The following is a 22,874-nucleotide window of genomic DNA, read 5'->3' as shown; positions in this document are numbered from 1 at the left end:
CTCTTGTCGACATTGAGTGTTATGTCTGCTGCTGATAGGCGATCTAAAACTGCTTTCAATCTTGTGTCATGTATCTCCTGGGTAGGGCCATGACAAAGCACATCGTCAATGTTGCATTCAGCTCCTTCCAATCCTTCAAGGATTCTACTCATGCATTTTTGGAATTTCTCGGAACCTGAGCTGATCCCATAGGGAATAACGTTGAAGCAATACCGACTCCAAGGTGTAATGAAGGTGGTTAGTGGCCTTGAGCTTTAATCTGACAATTTTATTTGCCAAAATCCAGAATTTGCATCCAGTTTCGTGAAGTACTTCACTCCTGCAAGCTTTCCCAGGGTGACGTCAACTGAGGGTAATGGGTGATTCTTGCGCTGTACATACTCATTTAGCACTGTGAGGTGAATTGATGGGGAATGAAAATTCAACGGTTTGTCTTGAAATTTGGTCTGAAGACTCCCAAGATACCAACTGAAAAAACCTTTTGAGGGATTTCTGTTTTTAAAATTGAACTCCTGCAGTGGCCTTCGACTTATCCTTTATCAGTAAATTTTTGATAGGCATATTTGAAACGAATTTTTTGAAGCAACCAATCAGAATATCAAATGCCTTGTGAATGACATCATACAGAAGGCTTCCCTTTGCATTGAAATTCGATCAGAGAGGCATTTCATAGCCTTTCAATTGATGTATAGTTGATGGCTGTTTCGTGAAAGAAATTGTCAAAAATGTTTTGCAAACTCCTTAAGGTCTACCGTAACCTAATACAAGATCCGAAAATCTCAACAAAATTAAACTTTTCTATGAAAATTTGATAACCAAAATGTAATAAGATCTTAAACAAGATCTTACTAAGATCTTCATCTTAACACCCATCTTACAAGATTTCCACCTGGGTATACAATAATTAGTGGATACAATGTTTACCTAGGGCTTAGCTTTTAAATGATGAAATTAGACAACCAGCCCATATGGGATAATCCTAGTAGTAATTCTAATATTTATATGTTATTCTACTGTATTTTCTGAATACAGTAAAATAAATGTTAACTGTGGAAGCGTATTTTATTAGCCCAGTTATTTTCAGTAACATGTCAACAGTGAAGCAACAGTTTGTGGTTACTTCTTGAGATCAACAAAAAGCTACATGACTATGCAAGTGTTAACTGGAAGCATGTACAGTAAATTCTCTACTTTTCACATAAATTTGACAGTGTCCCATAGTCTTTTGATCTGGGTTGTAGCACTCAGCTTCGCTTCCTGCAGTATTGAAAATTTCTCGTTCACTGTACAGTAAGCATGTGCATGTAAACAAAACACTCACAAGGGTCTCTTTCCCATAAAGATAATTATGGAATAATATGAAAGCTTCATTTATTTGAACGGCAGAAATTGAATTAATGCACTACGGAATTTCTATAACTGAGCCATAGTTTAAATTGATCTTACACTACAAGCACACAATTTAATTATGTTGAATTCATATACTATTTCGGAGCTTTTCAAAACCATTTAAAAACAACCAAAAGCCCACCTGACCATTTCTATTATTCATGTGTCAGTCAGCAGGCCCCAAAATACAGTGTAAAATGCTTGGACCCTAAAACACACTGTATCTCTCAGTTCACAATTTCCTGACTATGTGACCACACAACAGTTATTGAGCTTCCAGAGGGTAGGCAACTTGCATTGAGTTGCCTATTGTGTAAAAGTATGAATGCCAGGCAATTTAGATTATTGTAGCCACCAATATGGCAGTTGTAAGAATGAATGAACAACTGTGACTATAATGTGATGCAAGAAATCATCTTCAGCCATAGTGTGTGTAACATTAAAATTTTTACAAGATAATTCGTATAATTATAATTATATATCAGGGTCCGAAATTGCGCCTTCCTGGTCGTCAATGCGACTAAAAATTTAGAACTGGCGACCAGAATTTCACAACTGGTCGCCAGCGGGCGACCTATCATTAACTTCAGTGCTGTTTGCCAACAGGTGTCTGACTTTTTATCCTGCCAATGGTTTTTGAAATAACCGTTAACTACCTCCATAAGTCGCAAGCTGCCAGGTTTTTTCGTGGTTCCTCATAAAATACGTATGGCGGGCGAAAAAACAACGACTCAGTAAGAGAGTCAAGGGACTGGTATGAGGAATGTAGCACGGTAACAACATGGCGGCTTGAGTGCGACAGGACGTGACTGGTGTTTCCATGGCTGAAATTTTCAACGAACTAAGGGGCTGATGGACTTCTTTATTACATTCGAGGTCAGATACATTTTCTCTCCAAAATGTCCACTTTCGAAAGCAAAAAATAATGCTTGACACATACAGTACACAAGACCACGCGGTCGTTGCTATCTGGTATCCATAAAGAGGTTCAAAACATGCATTTTCAGGGGAAAAATTTTTGGCAACCACAATTTGCCATCTGGTGACTGAAAATGTTTATCTAGTCACCTGTTGGCGCCATATATAAAAAGTTAATTTCGGACCCTGGTAATATAACTATCAACACAATGATTCTTTGTAGATTAAATGTTCGTTAAAAGCAGGTAAAATTCAAACTAACCAACAATATTATAGAGAACACAACTGACATAACGGTAAAGGTTTAAAAGTGTAGTACTAAACTGACATGATCAACTTGTTTATTGAGTTTGGGTTTTAACCACTCAATCTGGAAGCTCTCCTTGATGTTGAGTTGATAGAAAGAAGTGGCATTATCAAGGATTTGAAGCAAGAAACATCACAATTATCCTGACAATTTTTAGAAAAACTAAGATGCTTGAAAATATGAGAATTTTCGTCCCAGAAAAGGTGCTCATTTACACGTGTGTAGGAATACCTGTTGGTTTCACCAACGAAGCGAGCACCACAACCCACACAAGGATTCTGGATTCATTCTGGATTCTCTCAAATCATGTGTTGTATACAAATCACTGATGAAAGAACTGATAGGAGCAATGTGGCTGGTTAATTTTCCTTTAAAGAAGTAGCCTGCAAGCAGGCTGTTCCGTTGAATCACATGTAACCCAGGGGCACTGTGTCATGTACGGGTTTCATAAGATGAGTAAATATAGAGAATGTATGGGGCAAAGACGTGAAGTTTAGGTCTGGAAATTTGCTAGAAAATGAAAATAAAAATTGATGAAACTTACCTTGTGGCGAGTTGTTGCTGTGCTTAATATGTACATGAAGTTTAGAAAAAATAGTTGCCCTCACCTTTCCTTTATTGTGTAGTGGCAAGGTAGGAGGCTGACGGCAGCGTCGGGGCTCTGATCGACCGTCAATCAGCACGACTTTTTGGCGAAAAAATCGAATCCAGTCGCTAAATAAACAAACCAGATTCATGAAACATGAATTTCTCTAAACCCTGAATCCACTGAAGCATCTCCAGCGAGCAACGCGAAGCCAGTAGGTTCCGTAGAAATTGTACTTTTATCAACTAAAATGGGGGCCCGAAGCCGTTAGGATCACAACTGTTCCAATTCAAAAATGGTACTGAGCTCGGGGTGCCTGGTGACGAGTATGATACATGTAAGTTCCTGTGGAGGGAAGGGAATCCCAGATTGGTCAAAGATAAACAACAATAAAAGCAAGGTGACACCAAGCCGGTGTGGCCACACATCATGCATGCGCACAACCATTTCACCCGGTCAAATAGCAGCCATGGACAGCACACACTTGTCGTGGGAGAACAGTTTTGCTGTTCCCAACCCAGCTTACCACTCAAAGGGGTGCTAAAAACACCTGCCTGGTATGTTAGCTGTCCATGACTGCTAATTGACCGGTGAAATGGTTGTGCACATGCATGTTATGTTGGCCACACTGTCTTGGTGTTAGCGTGTGTCACCTTGCCCAGCCGAGCTCAGTGCTATTTTTGAATTAGACCAGTTGTCATCCTAACAGCTTGCGGCTGCCATTTTAGTTGGTTAACGTACATGTTCTATGGAGCCTGCTGGCTTTGCGTTGCTAGCTAGCTGGAGATGCTTCAGTGGATACAGGGTTTAGAGAAATTCATGTTCTATGAGCCTGGTCTGTTTACTTACCAACTGGATTTGATTTTCACCCATAAAATTGAGGGTAGATAGGAGCTGCGACGCTGCCGTCAGCCTCCTACCTTGCCACTACACTATGGAGGAAAGGTGAAGGCGACTATTTTTCCTGAAACTTTGTGTACAAATTGAGGACAGCAACAACTTGCCACATGGTAAGTTTCATCTATCTTTATTTTCACGTTGTAGAAAATTTCCAGACCTAAACTTCCTGTCTTTGCCCCATGTGTTCTCTATATTTTCTCATCTTATGAAACCCGTACATGACAGAAACAGTGAGCCTGGGTTACCTGTGGTTGAACATGGTGGCTTGGGAACTAGCTTTAAAACTAGTCACCAAGCCCCTATATTTTGACCGTGCACCATTGAAAGAAGTGACAAGCATGTATTAGTGCTGTAAACTTGTTATTTTAATATCCCATAAGCAAGAAGATGTCTCAAGCGGGTGATGGAATTGGGGGTTTTAATATTCTTTTACTTTTTGTTTTAGTTTCACTAAATTAATTTGAATCATACTGTAAGTTGAATTTTGGAGCATTGGGAGCTGTTGCACAGTAATATCCAAGTTTATTTCCTGGGTTTAGTGCTTTACTTAGTTGGAGCAATTATAATGGAGAGAGACTTTGTTTTTTGGGGTAAAGAATAATCAAAAGCAGACACCTTGCAATCGAAGAATGTTTTTCAAAATGTGGGAAATTCTTACTGTCATACAATCACAATAATGATTTCAATTTGATAATAGTTACTGTTAATTATTATCAGTAACTGTTATCAAATTGAATTCATTTGACACTGCTCTCTTTTCATTTAAGTCCCAGATTGTTGGTTGGTAGTTATTTCATTTCTAGAAATGATTAATTTAATAGTGTTTTCTATAAATCTTTAGGCACAATATGGGTTTCAAATTTATGGTAAAAAAATCTGGGATACATGATTGTACATTGTATCTTTCTACAGGGATTAAAAAGTAAACCTTTATCGCACTATCAACGAATAGTTTTTTATTTAATATTATTTAGTACATAACTCGACGCAAGTACATGTATGTAAGTGAATGGCTACCACGCTTTTGTTTCCTAGTTCCACCAAGCGTGATTGTGTCTGAAAACCAAACAGTGACCGAGGGAGATGATGTCAGTCTGACCTGCGATGCTGGTCCTGATGGCAAACCAGAACCAAGAACAACCTTGATATTCCTTTCTAATAAACGTGTTGTGTCTGGGAATTTCACTAACATCAGTAGACAGGATGCAGGAGGCTACAGATGCACTGCTGAGAATGGGGTTGGAAGTCCTGTTAGTAAAGATGTCTTCATTGATGTTCAGTGTGAGTATGACAATACAAAGTAATTGTGAATTTCTATTATAATTATTATTTTTCAGTATAAAGCTCCTCCCTTGCAAAGGGTTTTTGGGCAGGTGGTCATGCATAGACAGGGTCTTCAATAAGAATTTGAGTAGGTGGCAAAACCTGAGGAGAAGGTGGAGAATGGACAACATGCCCTGAAGTGGCACTTTTCGAGGGCTGAGGACACAAGCTTGTAGGGGGGTCTGGGGGCATCCTCCGCCATGAAAATTTTGAAATTTGAACCTCTTTGAATGCAATTCCTGCATTCTGGAGCACAAATTAGGGTATTTGAACAGATACTAATATTGATCATTAAGTTTTGGCTTTTTTGATTTAGAGAGAGTACATGTATTTTTTTGGAAATTCTGTTGACGGCAAGGCATATTTTGGGTTCAAAAATAGCGTGACACAGCCCCTTTAATTATGGCTCCTTTGCATTCTATAGATACAGCTTCGTGAAATGTATTTCAGCAGTTGTGACCGAAAATGTCGTCTTGTCACGCTTCAAATGTAGTGAGCAAATCAGGCAGCTTACACCTTTGACTGGATTGCTGGACCGTTGCCTTAAAACGTGTGTGCTTGATCTTCCATTACAGCATTTGACATGAAAACAGAAAACATAAATTGCCCCCGAAATTACTCAGAATTCAGGCACTTCTTTTGTTATACTGGAACAAAACTTTGCCGATCTAAGACTCATGTTCTGTGCGAATGCTTCTCATGTTATGTGTAAAATTTAAAGCAGGGTTGGCACAAGGATTTTTGGCCAAATTGGGGTCCCAAGCATATTTTGGGGGTCCCAAAATCTTGGTGACCCTCCGCGAGGAAAAACTATTTTTTAGGTTATGAGAAAGAGAGAGTAACAAACTTTCTAATCTTTTAATTTGGACAGTAGCTTAAAATAGTATGAATAATAATAATAATATAATAATGATGATGATGATGATGATGATGATGATAATGATAATAATGTGACGTTAATTTTTGAGAAATAAATACAGTGTAGACTAGACAGTACATGTACTTAATGTTGTTTATTACCGACTGAGGTGGTCCTATTCAGCATTTTCACGGACAGCTTTGAAGTGTTCTTGTTGAAGCAACACTGCTGCAGCTGTACTTTTGTGATCCACCTTATTCAGTGTTCCAAATAAGATTTTAAGGCAGGGTGCCAATAGGGAATTCCAACGGGTCAATTCCCACTGATCCCACCAGATTATTATAAATTTTCCATTAATTTGTCGGGTCATGCAGCTGATCTTGTCGGGTTTTTGACCCGAGACCCGTCGCCTATCTGGAACACTGCTTATTCATGTACTGTACAAGTGCTGATTCCTGGAATTTCTTGCATCCAGTCATGGGCGAGCTCTCCTTACCAGCTTTTACCTGGTCGGTACAAATCATTGATAACTTTATCACCCAAATTCCTTGTTTACAACCATCCAAATTCTTTCAGCCAATGTTAGCCAAAAAATCTTTAACTAAAAATTGACTAATATGTCTTCAACCTTTTGCAGTTCCTTTTCAAGAAGTGTGAGCACTTGTATTTGTCAATCGATCAATGAGCAAACAAATGGCAGGAGCTCAGTTAACTTTCCCTGATGTTTAGTCATCTTCACTAGTCTCCTTTGCTTGGCAGAAAATCCAATATGGCGACCACTAGCTCACTTTGAATTTGTTATTTATTTATTTATTTTTTTTTTTTTGCATGTCTCCCAAACAACAGAATATATACTATAAACAAATCAAAGCAAGCTGTGTGAGTTATTTTTAGTCAGACTGTGCCTTGCATCCGGGGATGCATTAAAATTTTGATGGTGCATTTTTTGGATTTTATTTGCATAAAAATGCATGATTTCTGCATTAAGGTGATCCCTGTGAAGGGTAATTTCTAAGAAAATATAGCCGATGAATTTTGCTTTCCACTGGCTCTTACTTAAAACCCTGCATAGAAGTAAAGGAAATTTCATCCCTAGGCTGTTGAAGTGGTTTACATGTACATGCAAGACCAGAGAGTAAGCATCAGGCAGAGAGTTCCAGTTTTAAATAGTTCTTGATGAGAGTGGAGGATACATGGTGTTACTGTAACTGTTACAGTAGTCATTAATTGTTGTCCTTCAGTAACATAATTGAGGTTAATGATTCCAAGTTCGAGTGAGGCCTTACCCTTGCCCTTGTCACGCAAGGGCAATTAAAACTGTGACAGCAACACGTGACCGGCATTGTGATACGAAAACGAGAATTCGCGAAGCAGCATGTGCTCGCAAAAACCACACTAGAATCGTCCAAGAAAATAGCGATAAAACTAGAACCAAACGAAACCTAGTGGACGACAAGCTCTACAAATGTAAGGGAAACTACTGGAGCAAACTGTGGAATGGAACAACGAGAAAACTTGGAGAATAGCGCGAAACGATTGTAAACATTTAATGTAGCCGTTTATGCACTAGTCATTTGTTTCCCCCACCCCTTGACCCCCGGGGATGGGTAGGGAAATTACATTTGAATGGTTGTAAAGTAGGTGTATTTCCGCTCCCCTCTGTTCCTAAAAGATTCTGAGTCATCAAGGAAATGTTAGGGAGATTACCACAATATACAGTTCTTGCCATATGTGTGTGCCACATGAACTACAGGAACGAAACAAAAAAAAAAAAAAGAACTGGATAGAAACAAGACAGGAATAAGCGACCAATAAAGAAAAAGTTTAGACATGATTGCTGTTCTTTTGTTTTTTGCACGTGTGAAAATACTCATTACCATTGCTCTTCGTTTCTTTTCAGTCCCAGTCCTCCTAGGTAAGAATTCCCCGATGTTTCCCCCTGTATGTCCCCAGAGGGGTAGGGCAGAGGAACGAAAATCTTGTAATTTCCCTACTCCCTAGAGGCGTAATTGTGGCCTAATCTCGCGTAATTGCCCTAGTAATTTCCCCATATGTCCCCACTATTCCCGGGGGTCGGGGGGTGGGGGGAAACAAATGACTAGTGCATTAACAAAATAAACAACGAACTCAAAGAAACTTATGGCTGACATCCTGTTTTTTAACGATACGATTGGTCAACCATGGCTAGGTAAGACACAAACTGATGAAACTTTCCTGTTTTCTGTGTCTCGATGAACCACAAAACATATACGTGCTCTAACAGCACAATAGATAAAGGAACAGTAGTCTTAGGGGTTTTCCTAAAACAAAGCTGATTTAATCATTTGTCTTCCTGCACACGTATCGTGTGGGAGAAATATGACAGAGCTTGATGACCACAAAGCACAACCGAAACGGACATTTTCCGTGGGAACCGAGATAAACAGAACCACAAAGTGAAACCGAAAAATTGCTTTGTCACGTACATACTGTATAATTGAGCATGGTTACATGTTGATAAAGCACAGTATACCGGTAGAAATTTTATAATTTCGGTCGTATCAGTTTTATTTGTAATGGACACCTTGGTCGTGCATGGTTGGTCTTTGAAACAAATGAAAGTGATGCCAACAAGAAAGTGATGCTTTTACTCTAAATTTTCACAATAATAATAATTATATTGATATCAGAAAAGAGTTTGACATCTTGCAGAAAGCAGTGTGGCCCAGTGGTTAAGGCACTTGCATTGAGATCCAGGGATCCTGGGTTCAAGCCCTGCTCTGACCAGTCGTTGCATTTTGTTCCTGGTAGTCCCTGTTTCAACTTCCCAGCTGCACTTATAAATAGCCAACTGGTTTGCCTCCGACCAGTTGGAATTCGTAACAGTTGTTGCTGTTGTTCTTTTCCGTCGTTTCATTATTAATATTGTAATTGTTTCATTGGCCCTGAAAAGCCCCTATGGGGAGCGGTCAGTTAAGTATGTATTGTATTGTAATGTATTGTAAAGCTTTCCTGTTGGGAACAGCAAGGATTCTGAGATGCATGTCAAAGAAAAGAAAAGAAGGGATTTGACTTGGTTTCCAAATAGCAAAACTGGTATAAACACCAAAATGATGATGATGATGATGATAGCTTTAGACAAGTCCTCAAAGGACTGTCTCACCCAATTTTTTCAATGCAGCATTAAATTTGGACACTCCACGTTGTACTGTACGTTCTCCAAGATGATTTTTTTCATGATTTAGTCACTAATGCGGGGAGCAATACTTGAGTACTGGATGTACTTTAAACCCTTCCCTTGTATATATATAGCTTTTAAAACAACTCAGAATTCTTGAGACACACTGTTTGTCTTATGAAAACCAAGTACACTGTTTGCCTTATTTTGTGAATTTGTTGGCTTGGAAGCTTCACAACAGAGTCAAAGTGATGTAAATTTTCTGAAGATTGTTACCTTCAGGTACAACTTTCTAGTTACCTCAGAGAAGATACTGAGGCGGTGAATGATCCATCTTTTTACATCATGTTTTTTGATTCGCATTTATCAGTGTTAAATTTCAATTGCGAGACAATTTGCTCCAATATTCCAAGATCTTTCTGTTACATAGTTCATACACATCTTCAAAGGTGGATCCTCCAGAGTATTGTGTACAATGTACATGTAATTAAGTATCTTGTAAAATGTACAATTACACGAAAATCAGGTCAGTCATTTTTCACTGGTCACTTGTTACAAAACCTGTACTAACTAGGCTAAATTTAGGCCTAAACATGATGTTGTCAGGCCTATTAAGGCTAGCCAAACTGAAGATTTTAGGTTAGGGTTATAGGGTTGCTTTAGTTACACAGTGTAAACAGTGACCTGCAAGGAGTGGAATATGTGACCTGTGTTTTAAACCTGCCGATATCGTTTATTACTTAACACTGACACTTCCCAGGGGTACATGAGACAGAACATATGTCCAAGATGAATAACCCTAGAATGATTTGGCCTCCCTGGTACATGTATCAGTTAGTCAGGAAGCATCTGAGATAAATAAGGAGTGGGCATCAGTTATCATAATGTGCATATCTTTGTCAAAAGGTATTCATATGCATGTTGCACCCAATGGAATGGTTTTGAAAGATCTAATTTAAAAAAAATGACATTCAGTCTGGTTGTCAGTCCCATGACAACAACAACAACAACAACTTTTATTGACCCCTTATACTTGAAAAAAATTAATGTACATGAAGTAAGAATTAAAGCTAAATGGGGTGTTGGCTTCCTAAAAGAACTAGAAAGTTAACAAGGCTAGGAAAACAAACTACATAGAATAAATTACAACATAAGGGTCAGAATGATGCATACACACACACACATTGAACTATAGATAACTATAAAAAGGACGAACAAAATTTACAAGCCATGGGGAGAAGGACAGATAAACTTGGATTAAATCCTGAATATAATAAACGAAAAATAGAATTTAAGGCAGCAAATAAATCACAGAATAAACTGGGAAGAAACTCATTACCCTAGGGAAAACAGAAACCAGAGTGAAATTAATATTGGCACAGCAGTTCATTTTTTAGTTTTTTTTTTAATTTACTAAAAGAAGTTGACTTTATATGTTTCCCATGGCCCTGTCATATGGGCCAAATCATTCATGAAACAAAGATAATAAACAACAGTAGCTGAGACAGGCAAGATTTTCCTTTGAGGATGCCGGATTTCTCTAGAATAAAGTTTCTCACACTTTGCATGTTGTCAATGTTAGCAAGATAGGGCGATGGTTCTGGTGGACGGTTTCAACACCAATTTGTAAATGTCTGTTGGTCCTTCCATGAAACTGCATTTTTTTTTCATTTATTGTAAAAAATAAAAACCCAACCAGCTAAAAGTAAAGAAACAACTCTCAGCTGCCCATCAGTTCTCCTAATTCCTAAAGATGGATCCAAATTTCAGCCTTGTTGTGTTATTTGGTTCTCACTATCCAAAAGGTATGGTGACATCTCATTATTTGTTTACTCTGCACTTTGTATAAGTTAGAATAGTGAATTTGTGAACTCTGCTAATGTATTAATTTTTATGAAGGTGAAACTTGCTTTGTTAATTGTCTTCATTAAAGCAAACCAATGCCAATTGCAACAACAAGAGACAGCTTGGTCTAATGATGCTAATTTGACTATAACTTGCTGATAGTGATTCTAAATAATTATAATTACTAAACATAAATAAGGACAGGAGGAGGGACTAGTTGTTAGGCTTTAATGCTACAGTACATGTAACTGTACATTGACGTAAGACTAATGGGCTAATTCTATTTTCAATTGGGTATCTTTTTATGCCCTAAAACCAAGGAACAGTGATAATAGATTACACCAAGAACAAGATAAGGAAACATGTTTCTAACCCTAAATTACTGCAACTTGCACTTTAACTGTCCAGTACTTTTTGGTTACTCACCAACACCTTGCTATTACAAGATCCTATACAATAAAACAGAGAATGCTTCGATCCTTTACAAGCAGGCTTTGTTTTTCTGTTGTAAAGAAAAATTAACTCATTAATTTGTGTAGACAGTCATTAATTTATTTCCCTTTTTTTTCACAGATAAACCTGACAGTGTTTCCCTGGACACTTCAATCCACAAAATCTGTGCAGGCAAAATGGTGATGTTAACATGTTCTGCTGGAGATTCTAATCCAGCTGTAGAGATTTTATCACTTTACAAAAATGGCATTAGCCTTGCTAATGTGACAAGAGCAAAAGTAGGAGTGTTTAACCAAACGCTGCACACCCAAGGACTACATAGTTACAGCTGTGTGGCCAGCAATGCTATAGGAAATGCTTCAAGCAGCAATACCGTTGTGGAAGTTGAAGGTGAGGTTGGCAGCTAACTTTCCTCTTCCAACTTTCATTGTTTTACTAGCTAATGAATTCACTCAATTTTTGTATGCGGTACATTGCACCTTTCATCGCCATGGAACATTATTTTCATGGAGAGTGTGTGCAACTCGTTATCATTTGAAGATCTACTGTACTTTTGACTTTTAGACATTAAAGAGTCAGGTTTCTTCACTGCCGGTATTTCACTCATAGCCTGTGGAGAATTCAATATTAATTGTGATCATCGGACAGTCACCTAACTTTGTTTCTGTGTTTTTTTTTTCCCATTAGTCCCTGCATCAGTGATTGTCATGAATCGCACAATGGTTGTCAAGGAGGGCGACAACGTGACGCTGCATTGCTTCCCCTCTTTCTCTTCACAGCAAATTAATGTTTCTTGGGTCAATATCACAAATTCCATTATAGAAATAGGAAACTTTTTGCATTTGACCAACATCAGCCGACCCAATCAGGAATACAACTGCTCAGCAAGCAATGCATGTGGAAACGAGAGCAGAAAAGTTGCCATTGATGTGCAATGTGAGTCAATGTTATTTACTGAAACACATTTTTTAAAACTTCACATGCAAAATACATGTGTAAACATTAAAATTTTACAGGTTTGATTTACAGTACTGTGTAACTTTTTTCGTTGTTAAGCTTAAGTAGATGTTTAAAACTATAATGAACTAGTCTTTGTTTCAGTGCTGGAAATAACATCTGGTCACCAGACATTGTCTGACCAAATTTTGAAAATGTCCGACCAATTTCACATTATGATGGGACACGATTGTCTAACATCTCACCAGCTCATCTTGATTTATCTTCTTCAAGGTGTTGTCAGTCAATAAATTACTGTAGGTCGGGTACAATTTGTCAAATGTCCGACCAAAAGGAAGTTTTGAAAGGATGTGATATGTCCTTTGAATAAAGAAAAATTTATTTCCAGCACTGTGTTTAGAATGCGTGTACGTGACTTTTGTAACTAAGTACGTACAGTTTACATGTGTACAATGTAGATTTAGCCAAGCTTCCAAGCGGAGCTCTCCGGGTTATTTATTCTTGCAATAAGTTAACCGTGCTTAAGCCTGCAATCCAGTTGAAATCACCAGTGCTCAACTTCCAAAAAAACAGCTGACCTCAAGCTCTAAACTTGAGTCTGCTACATGGTTATGCAATACTGGTCAGCGGATACCTTGTTTTGACAGGTTTTCAATTGACCATAACATGGATGTCCAATAAATATCAAATATGTACTCTGAATTCTAGCTGGAGAAAAGTATACAATTATTATTGTTATATACCTAGACTTTCGCTCATCAAAGTGAGCACTGTGATTGGTTGATTCTTGGTCACATGGCCCTGATCAAATTCAAATGTGTCCCGACCAGGATACAATTCCGCAGTTGTTGCCCACTCCGGATGTTTTGCTGCGATTGTTGCAGGAAAAGTCTAAATATATAACAAAGCACTTAATTAATGTCTGGTCCCTCAGGAAACTGGTTTATTTTTGTTTTCCCTCGAGTCCTGGTGTTTCTCTCGACTTCGTCTCGGGAAACATGAGGACTCTTGGGAAAACAAAACTAACTGTTTCCCTCAGGACCATACACTTTAAGTGTATATTGATTCTCTAAGTTCGAGCCTGCGGTATGGTCACGTAATAGTGGTAACAATTTGGCATATGGTGGACTGTCATATCATGGCACGATGACGAAAACCTAAATTTTTCACATAGATGGGTTAATACCATAAACATTTCTTACCAATGGTGCTCTGTGTGCTTTTTTTGGTTGTGTTTACACTTAAAAGAATTGGTTGTATCTTAAAAGAAAGATCAATGATGAGGATTGTGTAGTGTTTGAATGATATCATGTCATCATCATCAAATGAACAGGTTCACTCAAATTTAAATGTAATCAAATTAAAAATGCGGATTGTGGCATCGATATGATGGAAGAATGGGTATTGATGTATTAAAGTCGACATCTCCTGTTGGAGAACAAAAATAAAATATCTTTGGACCCCTTATACATGTAACTTGCACATTGCTGTTTGCTTCATTGTGGTATTGGCACTTTTGACAGCACCAACCAAATCTAGAAGGGAGATAAAATAAAGACATAGTGTTTCAACTTATGTTAGTTGTCCATGTTTACAGACAAGCCTGCCACTGTCCGTTTACTTGCTAACACTACAGAAAACAAAAACTGTGCTGATTTTCTGTTGGTAAATTTCACTTGCGGGGCATCTGAAGCCAACCCACTCGTAGAAAACTACCAACTCTTGAAGAATCAAGAAATTCTGGCCACAAGCAGCAAATGGACATGGGTTAAGAACATATCGGAAAAAGGAGACCATATGTATAGCTGCAGAGCCTTCCATCCCTTGGGAAATGTGACAAGTGCGAATGTTACTGTAACCTTTAATGGTAAGTTCAATTGTATGAAGGAAAATTCAGTGTCTTAATGTAATTTCCACTGCTGTTAATAGTCTGTTCTGTTTTCTGGCATTAATGCATTTATTGGCATTCTTTTTCATAAATGACATACACTGTATGAAAGACTTATATACATGTATGAACTGTTAAGATTTTAGATCATTGAAGTACGTCATGTTGCATAAGATTTTAGATCAGCGCAGTTTTGAGCATTTTGTCAATCAGTAACAATACTGAAAAAACCTTAAAAGGTTCAGAGCTGTGATGATCTTAAATCTTAATGAAGTTGTGATACTATCTTTGTTTCAGTTCCAGTTCAGATATCTGTCCATGTTAATAGTGGCACTGAGACTCTTATTGAAGGTGGCAATCTGGCTTTAAGCTGCAATGCATCTGGGTATCCTGAGCCGACTGTTACTTGGTCCAAATTAAATGCAGATGAGCTAATACATGTAACATCCAATCAGTCGTTGAGTTTCACTAACATCAACAAAGAGGCAACCGGAGAGTACGTCTGCGATTCAAATAACACTTGTGGGAAAAAGCGATCTTCAGTGAGAACCATTAATGTGCAGTGTAAGTGCAATCTTTTTCCCCTCTTAAGTTTAGTCAATTAAGCATTAGAGAAATTCGACCATTCGCAAGTAAGCCGCTTGAAGTAGGTTTTAGTCTTTGCATCAATGGCGCAACAGTTGTTGGGGAGGGTGACAATGTGACACTGCATTGCATCTCTTCTGGATTTCCAAGGCCAAATGTTTCCTGGGTCAATGCCTCAAATTACATTGTAGAGACAGGAAGCATTTGAATATGACCAACCTCAGCAGACACAACTGTACTACAGAGAATGCATACACAACTGTTCAGCAAGCACAATGCATGTGGAAATAACAGCAGAAAAGGTGACACTGATGTGCAATGAGAGTCAAATTGTTTGATACTAAAACACATCTTTTAAACCACATGTTGCAAAGTGGATACACTAACATGAATGATTACAGGACTTTGCAGCATTATATTTTTTAAGTTGTGAATGCATGCAGGTGCAACAAACAAGTTATTGCTGTGTTCTGGGAAAAAATTAAGGAAATTCAGGAATTTTTGGTGTAAACTCCCTGGGTAACCTCATCATTTAAGTGATTTGTATGATCGTCGCACATGGTCACAAACAATACCTGTGGGAAAAAGAGTTAGTGGTCTTCAGTGAGAACTATTGACGTGCATTTTAAGTGCAATCTTCCCCTAAACCCTCTTAAGCTTAAGTGAACCACTAGATGCTGGTTCAGTGTCTAAGACATCCAAGAGGATCGAATAGAATTTAATAGCAGCCAGCAGCTGGGATACAAAATAATTCTCTCTGGTACTTCCGGATAGCGATTTAAATTCACTTTAAGGCCCACCTTTAACCAACAGGCTTTCGACTGTTAGTTTATGTTATGGAAATCCTCATTGCTTATCGTAGCGATCTGATTGGGTGAATTTCAGCTTTGGCTGGGTTTTCATACATATATGAAAATGGTTCCATAGCATGCAGTGCCTGTCTTTTGAAAGTGCGGCTTTAAAGTACCACCAGTCTGGCACCTCGCACACTTAAAAATGACTCATTTTCTGTCACAATAGCATAATTATTAGTGATTATGCTCTTTCAACCCTGACACCCGAGGACTAATGATGATGTGCAAAATGGGAAAGCTGCACGTATACTTTGATCAGTCATAAATTGAATAAAATTATACTTTATTTAAGTATGCAGTAAGTTTCTTTTACGAATAAGGAAATTAGTTTGTGAAGGCTTATGCAGGTTTGTTTCACAAAGCGATTTTTATTTTACTTGGAATTCAGTGGTCCTGTACATACTTTTCACAAAAATTCCTCATTTTGGGAGGTAATACTTAGAAATACATGTATAAAACAGACTGAGATTGCTTCCTTTACAAGTGGCTTTTGTTTTTTTGTAATAAAGGAAAGTCATTAAATTAATTTATGTAGACCATCATTAATTATTTCCTTCTTTCTGCAGATAAACCTGAAAATGTTTCCCTGGACACTTCAAGCCACAAAATCTGTTTACTAGGCAAAATGGTGATGTTAACATGTTCTGCTGGCGATTCCAATCCAGCTGCAGAAAACTTTACTCTGTACAAAAATGGTGTTAGCCTTGCTAACGTGACAAGAGCAAAAGTAGGAGTGTTTAACCAAACGCTGTACACCCAAGGGCAACATAGTTACAGCTGTGTGGCCAGCAATGCTATAGGAAATGCATCAAGCAGCAATACCATTTTGGAGGGTGAAGGTGAGTTTTACAGCTAACTTTACTGAATTAGATTTCCAACTTTCATTGTTTTACTAGCAAACGAATTCAATTGATTATTGCATGCCATATATTGCACCTATGGTCTACTTAAGATCTACTGTACTTTTGACTTTTAGACAAGAGTCAGGTTTCTTCAATGCCAGCATTTCACACAGCCCATGGAGAGTTCAATATTAATTGTGATCATCGGAGAATCAACTAACTTTGTTTTGCTTTGTTTTTTTCATCAGTCCCTGCATCAGTGACAGTCAAGAATCATATGATTGTTGCCAGGGAGGGTGACAATGTGGCACTGCATTGCCTCTCCTCTGGCTCTCCACAGCCAAATATCTCTTGGATCAATATCTCAAATTACATCATAGAAACAGGAAACTTTTTGAATTTGACCAACATCAGCAGACCAAAACAAGAATACAACTGCTCAGCGAGCAATACATGTGGAAATGATAGCAGAAAAGTTAGCATTGATGTGCAATGTGAGTCATTCCTAAATACTGAAACACATATTTTTCAAACCATATGTTGCATTCAATGTAAGTTACATTTACATGTTTGATTTTTGCTCTTAAACTTGACTAGATTTTTAAAACAATAATGAACTTGTTTTGAATGCATGTACATGAAAAGCGTAACAAAAAATAATGTACATGAACTCCCAGGTGGCCCAAACTTATAATTCGAATGCTCGGTCAACACATTGTAATGATTTGTAGGGTTTACATGTATTTGGGAAACATGAAATTCCGGAAAAAATCTGCTAATCCTAGTTTACAGCAGCAAAAATAAATAAACTAAACTTACTTTTACTTCACCTAGTGTCCTTGAGTCAATTTGAGCAGGTCTGGGCTAGCTCCTATCCTTCACTAAAAGACGACCTTAATCACTCAGCCGGATGGGAGCAAATTTCAAAAGTACATATACATGTACCCCAGAACACCTCAAATCGACACAGGACACAAGGTGAAGTAAAAGTAAGGTTAGTTTTATTTATTTTCGTCACTGTAAACTACAATAATTATTGTAGGAGTACCGGTATATACATCCGATTTTTGTCAGAATTTCATGTTTCCCACATACATGTAAACCCTACAAATCATTACATTGACTGAGCATTCGAATTATGAGTTTGCATGGGTCGCCTGTGATGTACTTTAATTTTGTAGTACAATAATTATGCTTTTTTTTTCATTGTTGTGTACACTTAAAAGAATTGGTTGTTTTCACAAGAAAGATTAATGACAAGAGCAACATGATGTTTTCATGACATCATGTCGTCATCATCAAATGTATTAAGTGGCAAGTGTAAATTATATGCAAAACGTGGATTTGTTATTGACAAAAGGGAAGAATGGGCCAGGGCCAGTTTATGCGTTGTGTATAATTTTTTCGCCAATCTTTCTTTAAAAAATTGTTACAAACTTGCTTTTTTTTTCTTTTGTTTTCCTAACAGAAGTACATTTAACTCTATTTGCAACTGTACTATTACAATGATTAATTTACACTAAACTACGCATTTACATACCTCTACTTACACACTGATTACTTAAGGTTACAAAGTGTAGTTTAAGTTTTTAACACATTGCTGTTATAAAACACTGATTGGGAGTTTTGGATATTTATTATACAAGGTCTTGTCTTGATCATGTAAAATATATAAATAAATAACTAACCGTAGTAGTAGTAGTAGTAGTAATACTAAAAAAATTATAATGATAATAATAATAATAATAACAGTAGTAGTAATAATAATAATAATAATCATAATAATAATTATCTACAAGTTGCCTCGTACGAATTAAGGCCCATTTTTCGAAAAACTTATCTCGTTCACCTAATTTGATAGCAATATATTTTTCTAATGTTAATTTTACATATAAACAGATTGATTCTTATCAGCTATGTAATAAAACTAAATGAATAAAAGTTTGTGATCAGGCTTGTTGGTTGAACATGTTACCAGTGACACTGGTTGCAGGTGTTCATGGTAAGTGTTATGGCTCAGTAAAATTGCCTCCCATCACTGAGTAAGCAGAGCGCTTTGTCAATCATTTGAAGGGCTATGGTTGAATAATCACAGCAATATGGTGCTTCACATTTCTAGTGACAACCCTAAAATAATATTCATTGGTATTGCATCCTAATAGTGTAGACATTGTGTTTAACCCATTGACGCCCAGGGGTTCCCCATTGACTAGTAAAATCGTCTGGCTTTAGACAGAGTAAAATACTAAGTTTGGCTTGTTTAGGCTGGTTTGGACATCAAAGGGTCAAAGTCAAACATAATTTCACTGCTTTTAAATTATTTGTGCAACACATGTGTATCATTTTAGCACCAAAACTTTCTCTAACGTAGACTAAACACGTACTGGGCAATTTAATCATGCCAAACAAAAAAAGTGTTTCATTCAATTTTGTGCCATTTAAGGTGGTTCCATATGGTTATTCGCTGTTCATTTGGCGCGCGCTAGTATCCACTATCCACGGTAATTTTGGCGTTGCTCTTAATCGCATCTCTCCCAAGGCTATCTAAATAGACTTCTAAAAGACAAAACTACTCTTTTCAACCATCACTGTCAAATTAACGGGGTTTTACCTAGAATTATAACCCTCTTAATATAGGTTGTTTACAGTGTTTATTTTGCTTTTATTTTAATTTTCTTCCATTTCCTTGGGTGAAAATTTCCTAAACTTTGACATTACATGACATTTGTCCAGAGGAATCTTCTGTAGGCCAAAAAAATAGGGGTTACTTTAGGTAGTTTCGTCAGTTTTAGCGATTTTGTTTTAGCTCCGTTTAAAAAGTTGTCTTACAAAATCTCTTGATGAATTGGCAGATGGAAGGCGTAAACAGTAATTACTGCTCTGCAAAATTTGAAGAAATTTCACTGAAAAAAACTAGAGATATTTCAATTGAAAGTTTCGCATTTTTTCCATCTCACAGCATAGGTAACAGAATAGGAATTTGCCAAGATCGCCATTTGAGCATGCGTGAAATTCCCAATCCACCAAAGAAATCGATTGAATTTGGTCGAGAGCTCAACCTTGAGCTCTTCGCAAAAAGGGACAAATTTTGAAGGAGTATCTTCTTCACCTCAAATATGGGAATCCCCCTTTGGCGATTTTTGCTTGTTTTCCGTAGCGTTCACGACTCCAAGGACAGCTGTGAATGTCGATCAATGCATGGTTGTTAGAATCAGATTAGTTGTTCAGAACAGTGGGAAATGATTTTAATTAAACTTGGCCTTCTGTTGGACTCCAAAGGATTTGCAGCCTTCTTACGGATAGGTAAACATTTCGAAAAGATCATACGTCCACATTCTTTTGATAAGTAAAAGAGTTTGCAAAGTTGAGAAGCCATGTTTGTTTACTTTCCGCGTGGGAGAGCTGCGTGTCGGTCGCGCGAGCTTTACAGCTTGTGCCATTCAGCCACTTTCTAGTAACTAGGTTGCGCACAGTCAGGACACCATATGAAGCCACCTTAATTTAATGTAAGACTTCTCTCTGGGCGTGTGATTGTGAACGAATATAGATTACAGCTGTACGTCATAGAAAGTGCATTTTATGGATTTCTATTCAGGAGTTGCAACACTGTGGAAAATGACTGAGTGAGCGCAACACGAGTGAGTTTTCCAAGGTTTTGCAACAAGTGAATAAAAATCCATTCAAAGTGCTTTTTACACTGTAATTTGTGGATCATGTAGACAACAAAAATTAAACATACAATATGTATACTTGAAATTTTTAAGACGACATGACCTTACAGGTAGAACTTGCAGCAAATAATTCAAGATTGATCTATGAAGTGAGTGAGCATAATAACAAAAATTATAACTAGTTTTAAGTCCAGCAACAAGAAAACAAAGGGCCTACACATACATGTAGGCTTAAATATCACTTCCCATTCAGAATAACAGAAAACTAGAAAATATGGGAGAAGTCACTTCCCCTTTTCTCTAATTACACAGATTACAATCATGTACATGTAATGGTGGCGCTTTGTGCTGTGCAAAGACAAATTTGAACTCTGTTGATTTACACTCTTTATAGAGATGTTGAATTTCCTCCTTTTCGATTGCGTCTCGATAAAATCATCCAGGGGTAAATCCAGAGGAAAAGCTGAAGCCATGTTTCAAACCACAAACTTGCGGTGCTGATTTTAAGACCGCGCTTCTTGGAAGGTGTTTGAGTGCTTTGCTCCAATTGGTTAAGTGATTCTACTCTGGAAAATGATTGGTTTTATTTTTCACTTGTGAAGAATGCTATATGCAAAGCTGATTCGACGTATCACTTTCTTCACATGTGAAATATTGCAAAATTTGGAAAGTGAAAGTGGGCAGTTTCAAGCTATTTTTATCCAAAAGTTCTTTTTTTGACAATAATTCCGAGAAACAATTCTGAATCAATAGTTTTATATATGTCCTAAAAAAAAACTATATTTATTTAGTGTACTGACAGTGTTGTGCTTGCTTACAGCAAATGATGAAGCGGGCGGAAAAGGGTAAAAATAAAGAAAGGTCCAGTTGCGCTTTTAAATGTAGAAATATGCATGGAGATTTTTTCAAATAAAAAATAATGTACCATCTGCAAGAACCCAAGATCCCTTGATATGTTTGAGAGGTTACAAAATCGGTTAATCTGGGAAGACTGGGAAGACAATGTCAGGCAATTGAATGGTGATGATTTGTGAACACCTTAACAACTAGCTGCTGCATTTGCACTTATAAGAAGATTGAAGTCGACATCTTTTGTTGGAGATTTACTGAAATAAGATTATCTTTGGACCCCTTATAACTTGCCCATTGCTGTTTGCTTCACTGTTTGCTTTGCACTTTTGACAGCACCCACCAAATCTGGAAGGAAGAAAATTGAACTTACGTTAGTGTTCCCTGTTTACAGACAATCCTGACAGTGTCAGTTTGGTTGCTAACACTACAGAAAACAAAAACTGTGCTGATTTTCTGTTGGTAAATTTCACTTGCGGGGCATCTGAAGCCAACCCACTCGTAGAAAACTACCAACTCTTGAAGAATCAAGAAATTCTGGCCACAAGCAGCAAATGGACATGGGTTAAGAACATATCGGAAAAAGGAGACCATATGTATAGCTGCAGAGCCTTCCATCCCTTGGGAAATGTGACAAGTGCGAATGTTACTGTAACCTTTAATGGTAAGTTCAATTGTATGAAGAAAAAAATTCGGTGTCTTTTTGTAATTCTCACCGTTGTTAATAGTCTGTTCTGTTTGCCCTTATTAATGCATTTTATAGCTCACTTTCGATATATTAAAATTCAGTCCTTAACAAACGGCAGCATCTCGAGGCTCTGGGGAATAACCTCATACAAATACTTATCTTTATTCCCCAGAGCCTCGAGATGATGCCTATTGTTTAGGACTGAATTTTAATATATCGAAAGTGGTCTATTGGCGCATGCAATATACGAAAGTCACATGCATGAACTGCAGAAAAATGTTAATAAAGATTCTAGATCATCGCAGTACATCATGATCATTGATTTTTTGAACATTATTTCGTAAAGCGGGAATAATAATTGATGTTCACAATTGTGATTATCAAAAATCTTAATTAAGTTGTGATACTATCATTGTTTCAGTTCCAGTTCAGATATCTGTCCATGTTAATAGTGGCACTGAGACTCTTCTTGAAGGTGGCAATGTGTCTTTACGCTGTAATGAATCTGGGTATCCAGTGCCGACTGTTGCTTGGTTAAAATTAAATGCAGATGAGTTTATACATGCAATATCCAATCAGTCGTTGAGTTTCACAAACATCAGGAGAGAGGCTTCTGGAAAGTACATCTGCAATGCAAACAACACCTGTGGGGAAAAGTGGTCTTCAGTGAGAACTATTGATGTGCAGTGTAAGTGCAATCTTTTTCCCCTCTTAAGTTTAGTCAATTAAGCATTAGAGAAGTTTGACCATTCGCTAGTAAGCCACTTGATGTAGGTTTTAACCTTTGCATCAATCGCACTAGA

General features: G+C 37.5%; 1 protein-coding gene across 1 annotated transcript in view; it reads left to right on the top strand.

The window, feature by feature from the left end:
- Window positions 1-22,874, top strand: part of LOC138029720 (hemicentin-1-like) — a 65,917-nt gene that overhangs the window by 8,865 nt on the left and 34,178 nt on the right. The window contains exons 3-11 of the mRNA XM_068877478.1: window positions 5,136-5,381; window positions 11,858-12,127; window positions 12,425-12,673; window positions 14,292-14,561; window positions 14,880-15,146; window positions 16,588-16,860; window positions 17,112-17,357; window positions 21,778-22,047; window positions 22,493-22,759. Of these exons, the coding sequence (XP_068733579.1) occupies window positions 5,136-5,381; window positions 11,858-12,127; window positions 12,425-12,673; window positions 14,292-14,561; window positions 14,880-15,146; window positions 16,588-16,860; window positions 17,112-17,357; window positions 21,778-22,047; window positions 22,493-22,759 (2,358 nt within the window). The remainder of the gene's footprint in view (window positions 1-5,135; window positions 5,382-11,857; window positions 12,128-12,424; window positions 12,674-14,291; window positions 14,562-14,879; window positions 15,147-16,587; window positions 16,861-17,111; window positions 17,358-21,777; window positions 22,048-22,492; window positions 22,760-22,874) is intronic.

Source organism: Montipora capricornis, chromosome 13 (assembly GCF_036669925.1).
Source record: "Montipora capricornis isolate CH-2021 chromosome 13, ASM3666992v2, whole genome shotgun sequence".
In the NCBI taxonomy this organism is placed as follows: Eukaryota; Metazoa; Cnidaria; class Anthozoa; order Scleractinia; family Acroporidae; genus Montipora; species Montipora capricornis.
This window is presented reverse-complemented; position numbering and strand designations above follow the sequence as displayed.